Source organism: Protomyctophum bolini (genome assembly GCF_963924005.1).
Source record: "Protomyctophum bolini genome assembly, chromosome: 18".
Taxonomy (NCBI): Eukaryota; Metazoa; Chordata; class Actinopteri; order Myctophiformes; family Myctophidae; genus Protomyctophum; species Protomyctophum bolini.
This window is the reverse complement of record NC_137879.1, coordinates 10174537-10183436: the sequence shown is the minus strand read 5'-3', so window position 1 is coordinate 10183436 and position 8900 is coordinate 10174537. Positions and strand designations below refer to the sequence as shown.

The 8900-nt window shown below is 40.3% G+C and overlaps 1 protein-coding gene across 1 annotated transcript in view; it reads left to right on the top strand.

Moving 5' to 3' along the window:
- scd (stearoyl-CoA desaturase (delta-9-desaturase)) overlaps positions 1-6949 on the top strand; it is an 8336-nt gene extending 1387 nt beyond the window's left edge. Inside the window, exons 3-6 of the mRNA XM_080789607.1 lie at positions 842-972; positions 1519-1724; positions 2060-2292; positions 3483-6949. Of these exons, the coding sequence (XP_080645733.1) occupies positions 842-972; positions 1519-1724; positions 2060-2292; positions 3483-3682 (770 nt within the window). The 3' untranslated portion in view covers positions 3683-6949. The remainder of the gene's footprint in view (positions 1-841; positions 973-1518; positions 1725-2059; positions 2293-3482) is intronic.
- The last annotated feature ends 1951 nt before the right edge of the window (positions 6950-8900 follow it).

The window sequence follows — 8900 nt, the reverse complement described above, 5'->3', positions numbered from 1 at the left end:
TACAAACACAACAATTACATTTAACAGTAATTTGTGTACAAATACATGGTTGGTTCTTGGGACTAGGGATGTGCCGATGAGACATTTTGGGCGGTATCGATATCCGATACCATTAATTGCTGTCATCTCCGATATTATATTCTGTATTAAAAAATATATATAGTTTTGTCCATTCTGAAAAATACATGTAACAGGGTATTTGCACTGCAGGCTTAGGCAAGTCAGATTTAACTTTAATACCTTATATTTAATATTGTGAGCTTGTAGATCTGTTCAAGCTGTTACTGTGGGCTTGTTTATCTGTAAAGACAATGGGACCAATTCATTAATCGGACCGATTGATTAATTGGACCGATGCCGATTATAAAAAAAATATATAGAATCAGCCGATACCGATGTGTTTACCGATTAATCTCCCATCACTACTTGGGACACATCGGTCTGCTCCTTCGAGAGTGAAGCATGAATGGAATGAATGAATGAAGGCATGAATGAATGAGCGTGAATGGGAATGGAATGGTTTGGAATCATGTAAAGCAGGGGTGCCCAAAAGGCGATTATATAATTACTTTAAATCACTTTTTGGCATCTGCCACTTGGATTAAGGTGACTTGATTGATTGACATAAAAAACGGCCTGTCAGCTCAAGCCCACAATGCAATATTGATGTATTGTACGCCCAGATTGTCGACTTTAGTAGTTATGTGACACCCACGCGTGGTGTCATTTTTGCACAGTGACTCATCCAAATACAATAAAATTATTCATGACACATTGGGGCGTGAAAGTGCGAGAAAGTTATTATAGCGTCCTTGATGAACGTCCTTTGTTTCTCCCGCAGCTGTGTTTCTCTTTTTGGTAAGTGCTTTGGGAGTGACTGCAGGAGCTCATCGGCTGTGGAGCCACAGGTCTTATAAAGCGTCACTACCGCTGAGAATCTTCCTCGCCGGCGCTAACTCCATGGCCTTCCAGGTAGTGCTGCACGATTCCAACATATTTATTGTCTTTAGTCTGTAGTTGCTGAACATTAATACTTTCAAAATGTGGCACCTGGAGCCAACTACTGTGACTCTAAACATCAAAGTGCTTGACTAAAGGCCAAACCACACCAATTATTCGCCATGCAACTCCTTGCAACCAAACGGTTGCGAGTAGTTGCACGCAACCATTATCCACAGTTGCAGCAAGGAGTTGCATTGGTATGAAATGTCCTTAAAACCTCTCTTAAAGTCTCTCTCTTGTAGCAAAAATATGAGTAACTAAAATGTATTGGACAGCCAACCAATGATGCACGATTCTTGCTACAGCAGCTAGGTGTCTGAATCTAGATCACAATCTTTTTTCGATTAATTGTGCAGCTCTACTTCCAGGTAACTGCAGAGCATTAAGGTCACAGACAATCATACACGCACGCACGCACAGTTCGAAGTACTCATCATAATGGCAGTTATCATACCAGTATAAGTACCATCTTGACTACCCGGTGTATGTAATCTTTGTCTTTGCGTCGACCCACAGAATGATATCTTTGAATGGGCTCGAGACCATAGGGTTCACCACAAACATTCAGAAACCGATGCTGACCCTCACAACGCCACCCGGGGCTTCTTCTTTGCCCACATTGGCTGGTTGCTGGTGCGCAAACACCCCGATGTCATTGAAAAAGGCCGCAAGTTGGAGGTCAACGACCTAAAGAATGACAAAGTTGTGATGTTTCAAAGGAAGTAAGTACATTTGAACTAGTGAAAGTATTTATAGTCTAAATGGCTTCAATCTTTTTCTTTTTGTAGCATTGTTGATTTAACCTGTTTTGTATTAGAAAATATAAAGGATGAAGAGAATGTTTGACTTGGAAGAATACCAGTGTAAACTGTATGCCGTTATCTTGCTATCCTTAATTTAGACCAAGTGTTTGACTGTAAGCTGTTGCCGTTTGCATTTCTGTCTAATAAAGTATTCAATCCATCAGTGCCAATCACTTACACCAGAGTTTAAATACATTAAAAAGACTTAATAAGTGCATGTGTATGAACTTGATGCACTGCGCTTTCTCCTCTAGGTATTACAAGCCGTCTGTGGTGCTCATGTGCTTTGGCGTGCCCATGCTCGTGCCTTGGTACCTGTGGGGGGAGTCACTGTGGGTGGCATACTTCGTCCCAGCTCTGCTGAGGTACACCCTGGTTCTGAACGCCACCTGGCTGGTCAACAGCGCTGCTCACATGTGGGGGAACAGACCCTATGACCAAGGCATCAACCCCAGGGAGAACAAGTTTGTCGCGTTCAGCGCCATAGGTATGTTTATTCACCACTTAAGCACCCGTGTTATTCTTAAAAGATAGCCAATCTACCCGCTCACAACTGAGCTTGTAGTCAGCCGTTTTCTCCTCTTCTTTGAAAGCCTTCGAACCATTTTAAAAAGTGTTGAAATGTTTCATCTGTAACTACATGCCCGAAATAGGGACACCAGGCCGGAAGTGGTTGAAGTTTACAGTTTATTATTAGTATAGAGACAATTAAATAAAATTATTACTATAGACCCCTTTTTGTTCGTACGCAATGATTAAGGAAATACAAATGAATATTGGATTGGAGCCAAACATGAATCACTTCAGAATAGTAATAAAGTTATTTGGTAGTATGTCAGGCTTAACAAGTTGGGTTCCAAAATAACAGTTTCCATATACGCTCTAGAACCCAGACCGGATCAGTACTCTGCAAGTGTAATTGCATAACAGATGCCACTGCTGGTCAAATTAATTGAAGACAACTAATGGTAAAATACACTATAAAACAAAAGGATTGGACTGAGGCACTCAAGAATGCTTGTATTTCTAGCGCACACTCCGAATCAGGTAAGGTTTACATAAAGTATTGTATGTGTATTGTGTAGGTATGGAATGGATATAAGGTTTGTCATGCCTTTTCATCAGAAGTTGATTGGAGATTTAGAAGGATTTTTTTTTCTCTCTCATGAAGCACATGGTGTGTCAGGTGTGTGTTCAAGAAGAATTGGTCTCTCCTTAGTGTCTAATGAATGTTAGGGTGGTAAAAAAAAAAAGCTAACTTCTTTTTAATAGGTAGTGTTGGCATTGGCATCCATGTATTGATTGCCCATCGTGTTCAGCTAATGTTTTCACTGAAAATGATGTTGTAAACTTGTTAATTATGCTTGAATGAACGATTAAACCTTCAGAGCCACCTTAAATCATTGTTCCAGCATGCCCCATACATTAGATTTAACCCATTACGACCTGAGGTCGCAGTTGCAGTGGTTCTCAAACTTTTAGATAATAGATAATACTACTAATATATAATACATAATAATAACATAATATAATGCCAATATGTTATTTCTTTACTTATATATGACATTTCCATAAGTTGAGCTATGTGTTGACGTCTGATTGACATTTGTTAATCAGACAAAATATCTCAGATGAGCAGTGAGGACTGAACATGCCCTCTTTACTCTGTCTCCTAAGGTGAGGGATTCCACAACTACCACCACACGTTTCCCTATGACTATGCCACGAGTGAGTTTGGCTGCAAGATCAACCTCACCACGCTTTTCATCGACACCATGTGCCGCCTGGGCCTGGCCAGCGACTGCAAGAGAGTATCCCATGAAGTAGTCCACGCTAGGTTACAGCGCACAGGAGACGGGAGCCACAGAAATGGCTAAGAAGTTATTTTTCTGAAATGTTGGGTCAGCTTCAAGACAAAACAAGCTAAATTAGGAAGCCAACAAGTAAACTAGTGTCAAATTTATTTTGTGTAGCTACAACCATGCCCTCAACTCTCCATTGACAGTACAATCTCTTGTATCTTAAAGATAAATGTCATGAGTCTTGAACTCACTTCTCCTCTTTTTGGTGGTGTGTAGCTGCAACAGAACATATATTTGCCAAAGCTCCTAGCGTAGCCATCGCTCTTATAGTTAAGACAGCTGATTTTGTTGCAGTGATACAAATCGTTGCAGAGGAAATCAGTCAGAAATGTCTTGGGACTTTTGTGTCTAGGACTGAAATAGCATCATTTCAACAGTCTACCATACATCCTCAAACCAGTTAGGCACTGTGGTGTCCATAGTTTTCATGCAGTGTGTTTGCTGGATCTATAAGCTAATTAATATTACTCAGTCAATACTCTACAATATATATATACAATGAATAGAGCACTGACATAGTAGAACACCAGTGTGTCATTCCATTGCGTATGATGCTTATTTGGATACTATGGCCTTTGTTATTACTGTTTACAGCAAATGTTTATACAGCGATTTCAATTACCATAACCGTACTTTTAGCAACTTGCCCTCAGTTTAGTTTTCTTCAATGAGAGAAAAAGCATTTTCAGCTCATGATACGGATAACCTTCACAAGAAAACAAGTGAAGATCCAAAAGAGGTTTTATAATTACAAAGACAAAATCTTTTATTACTTCCTTTATAAATTCTCATCCGTAGAGTAACAAAACAAAACAAAAGTCAAATTGTTCTAAACCACATGAATCCTAGCGTTCCCTCCCTATTCTGGGGGTGAACATAATATAGCAGATCCACAAGCTCACAACGGGTCACAATTGTGACACGTTGAGAGCTTTGGTTTTGGGGGGGAAAGGAGCAGTCTTTAGTGTCAACTTAGCATGGAGGGTTTACGTGGTTATAGATATTAGCTATTGACGACATACACATACAGTACTCACCACGCAGGGGTTCTCAACCCGTGGGTTGCGACCCCTCGGGGGGGGGGGGGGTCCCCAAATTATTTTCATTATTTTTGGCAACTGAATAGCTGGAAAAATGGAAAAATGTAGTACACATACCGGTATTACATTAAACTTTCCTTAATGATTATATCTGGTATTAATTTATGATATATTTTCTCTGTTATTAAGGTTATTTTTGCAGTCAGTTTGTATTGGGGGTGGGGAGGGGGGCGAGACATGGCCACAGCATTTATGGGGGTCCCCAGCCCCAAAAACGTTGAGAACCCCTGCAGTATAGTACATATAACATTGGCTCTCATGAGATTATTCAGTAGCATTATCTCAGGACAATTTTAGGGACACATTTTCACAAACTAAATTGAAACTGCCATTCATTGCCAATTTTAAATGTTGAATATCTCAAACTAGACCTTTTGCAATTAACCTACCTTGTTATTTCTAAATGACACATGCCATTGTACCCAGAAATGTGCCAAGTGACTTTTTGTTTGTGTGACTGCCATGCATATGGGCCATCTATTGCACATTATGTAGCTCGATGTTGCTTTTCCGCTCGACATAGCACAGTGGACGTTCTTTTAAATGTGGTAGTATATCAGTCGCTTTGCTGTTCTTGAGATCTGTCCTCCCTGTCCTCTTGTTCCTGAAGGGCAACGCGGAGAGTTGGGAGTAGGTTTAGGATCATTTAGAGATTCCCTCTTAACTGTCCGATTCCTATGTATTCCTATACATACCTCACTGATTCTTAAAGTGATGTACAGGGACCCTCTGGGTTACTTGACGGGGTTCCAAATGGACCCTTAAAGGTCTGTAACTCTGACCATGTATAAATGGAACAAAATGTTATGGTGGTCCTTGAGACCAAAACGTCTGAAAGCCACTGGTATTGTAGCCTCGGAAACCCAGACGTTTTATTTACTGGTATTCTAACTGTATAGCAGACGTGAAGTCCACATACTGTACTGTATGTACTGTACATACATCCCCCGGTTTCAGATCCCAACCCTATACACGGGGGTGCTATTGTTGGTCCGCGTTGCAACCGTTGATGCAACAGTTCTGGGTGTTACAAAAACATGCCTTGCATGGTCGTAGGTGTTGTGGTATACCGTTTTCTTCGTCATTCTAATGGCAAAAACAGCTGCACTGCATATATATTTTTGTAATGTACTGTGAAGTAGCATAGCTTTTTTTGGATAATCAGAACTGTTGCTGTACTGTTTTGTGGGAAATGGTATAGTTTCCCTTTTTATGTTCTACAAGAGTTGATTAAATTGTCGCAAAAATAATTTGAGGAGCATTGCTTTTACGTTCATCTAAAGTTCTGGTTTCGTGCTGGTATATGCACATTTATTTATTTCTGTATTTATTTCTGTCCTCTGGCTCTCTAGAGATGCAAATGTTTTAATCTGTCAGTAGGTTTTAAAAATGTTCAGTTTGGTAGGATGGTCTGTAAAAATGCATTTGAATACAGCATCCACTTAATTTGGCCAAAAAGTCAGGAGCCTACCTAATGCCTTATGACTTCTCCATTCCTGATCTTGAATCACATCTATTCTAAAAAAAAAAAAAAGGTACAAATACCATTAAGCTAATCTGACTTTGAGCACCGTGTGGAATGTCTTGCCCATGTGTTGTTTTATACATGCATGGGTATTTTAAGATAGACCACCAGTGGTTCTCGACATGGGGTCCAGGGACCCTCACTGTTCCCCGACTAGGGTCTGTACATGTAGAATTCTCAGAGTCATTGGGGTTATTTGAAATAAAAATGCAAAAAACATTTGAGAACCACTGCGCTAGACCAAAGAGGTGTGGGATTGGCTACATTCAAATGAATGCAAATGCAACTATACTGGTCTATCCTGTTTTAACGGAGATGGGGGAAAAAGAAAAGTGTAAAACGTTAAAACGTGTGAAAAGTGACCCTGATGGATGTGCCAAATAGTTAAATTCCAAGCATAGCGATCATGCTTTCATACAGGCCTAACATTATTGTGGGGGGGATGTTGGAGCATTTTAGAACTCACCTAGCATAGAAGTTTAGAAGCATAGAAGCAATGAAAAAAAGAAGAAAAAAAACGTCTGCTGTTCAGAGCTTCAAAGATTCTTTATTCTTCATTATTAGGGGAACCAAATGGTTGTTACGTTTTCTGGATGATATGTAAAATATGAAATATATTCTGAAATACAATTCAGAGGTATTTTCAATAAACTTGTAATTGCATTGACGGCTGCCTGTTTATTTATGTCATGTGCACTGACTTACTTTCCTTTATCCCACACCTGGGAAATTAACAGTTGATCTTGTTTCTCTCCCTCACTGCCAACTTGTCAAATATTGTATTTTAATTCTTAAATAATAGAGGGTAAGGCCCAGGCGGTGGCGTAACCGTCTGGGCACCCGACTGGTAATCCAGTTGCAGTGTGCCGCGGGTTCGACTCCCGAGCCCGACACGGCCTTTACTGCATGTCTTCCCCCATCTCTCTCCCGTTTCCTGTCAGCCTACTGTCTGTCCCTTCAAAAAACCAATAAAAAAGGCGTAAGCCGCAAAAAATATCTTAAAAAAATAAATAATAATAATAATAGAGGGTAAATAAATAAAGGGTTGTTGCTCTTCTATGCAGTCAACTATTTCAAGCATGGAAATGAATTATTAATAAAAGGTTCAGATCTTTAAAATAAGTGTTAATAGGCTATATTAAGTGCTCTATATTCTTATAGCAATCATTGCATCCAATGAGGAGAGAGAATGCATACAGCATACAAGGCATCACAGGAAGTGAATTTGGATTGGAGGTGATGATACAAAGAAATTAGCACTCGAGTTGAAACAGAGAATTGAACCTGCTTAGTGCTTACTTACTCAATCCTCTTCGTGCAGGTTCATCTGAGTTCTTTCACGTCCTTCTCAGAGTACTTCTCCACAGATCTTCTCCATGTCTCTTTGTCTCTTCCCTGGTGGTGGTGTCCATCTCATGGCTACCCTTGGCATAGCACTTGGGGGAGGCGGGTCCATTCAGCACGCATGACCAATCCACATCCATCTTCTGAGATTGATGACACTTGACAGTGGGGTCAGTCAGGCCTGTGTTCCTGTAAAGGTCTTCATTGGAGACTGGCCAATATCATCTTGTCTGAAACACATCCAGCTTAGTTAACTTGTGACAGATGTGACCTTTGTCACTTTCCATGACTCTGCCCCATACAGGAGATGAGGAGAACCCCAAGGAAGCTGCTCTTGAAAATCCTCAGCTTGGTGGTTTTTACTAAAAAACTGAGAGAAACCCCTGTTAGACACTTTAGTTCATATAGCAATGATTATTAAATGGTAGCTTAATCATTTCCTTTTATTTTTTATAAATATAATTTCCAGTGCTAACCCAGCAAGCAAAGTATGTGTGATTAAAACCGCTCTGCTGTTGGGAAGAAACCACTTAACTAAGGAAATTAAGGAAATTAATTATTTTCTGGGAAATTAATAAAACCTTTAGTTATATTTTGTAAACAAAGTACAACAAAGTAATACTGCCTCATCAAAGTTTGTGTTGTAACTTTATATATTGCCAATTACTTCCATGAGAGGGAGGGAGGTGGAGTTAGTTGAGGAAATAAAGTAGCCTGAATCCCCTCTCAAACAGGGTTGGTTAGCAGACAGTTTGAGCCTTTGAGGTGTAAGGTGGTGACCTAATTCCTCCCAACGGCAACAATATCAAGAAAGATTGCAGACTTTGCATATAATTTAATAGTTTGTGGATTACCTTTGATGCAGTATAAATGGCATTTTTCTTGCTTTTATTTCCCTTTCTTGTTTCTTTAAAAGTCTTTACATTATCTGATGAGCTGGGGGGTCTCCCCACCAAATTATGTGGGGACCCGACCCACAGGCTGAGAACCACTCGGTGTAAAACGCAGTTGACTCATCACTCGTATGTCGTATGATGCGTGGTGAGTTAGGTGGTTACATCATCACCAGCCCTGGCAGCCACGCCCACGGCCCACGAGGTTACTACAGGACAAACCCGAAATAAGTTCACGCCATGTACAACATGTCATGTAGCCTATCTATCACCTATATCACCCGCTGCAGCGTCTGATTCAACACAGCCAATCAGAAGTGGGTGTTAACTGATGATCCACCGAGGCCAATCCAAACGTTCATTCAGTTTCG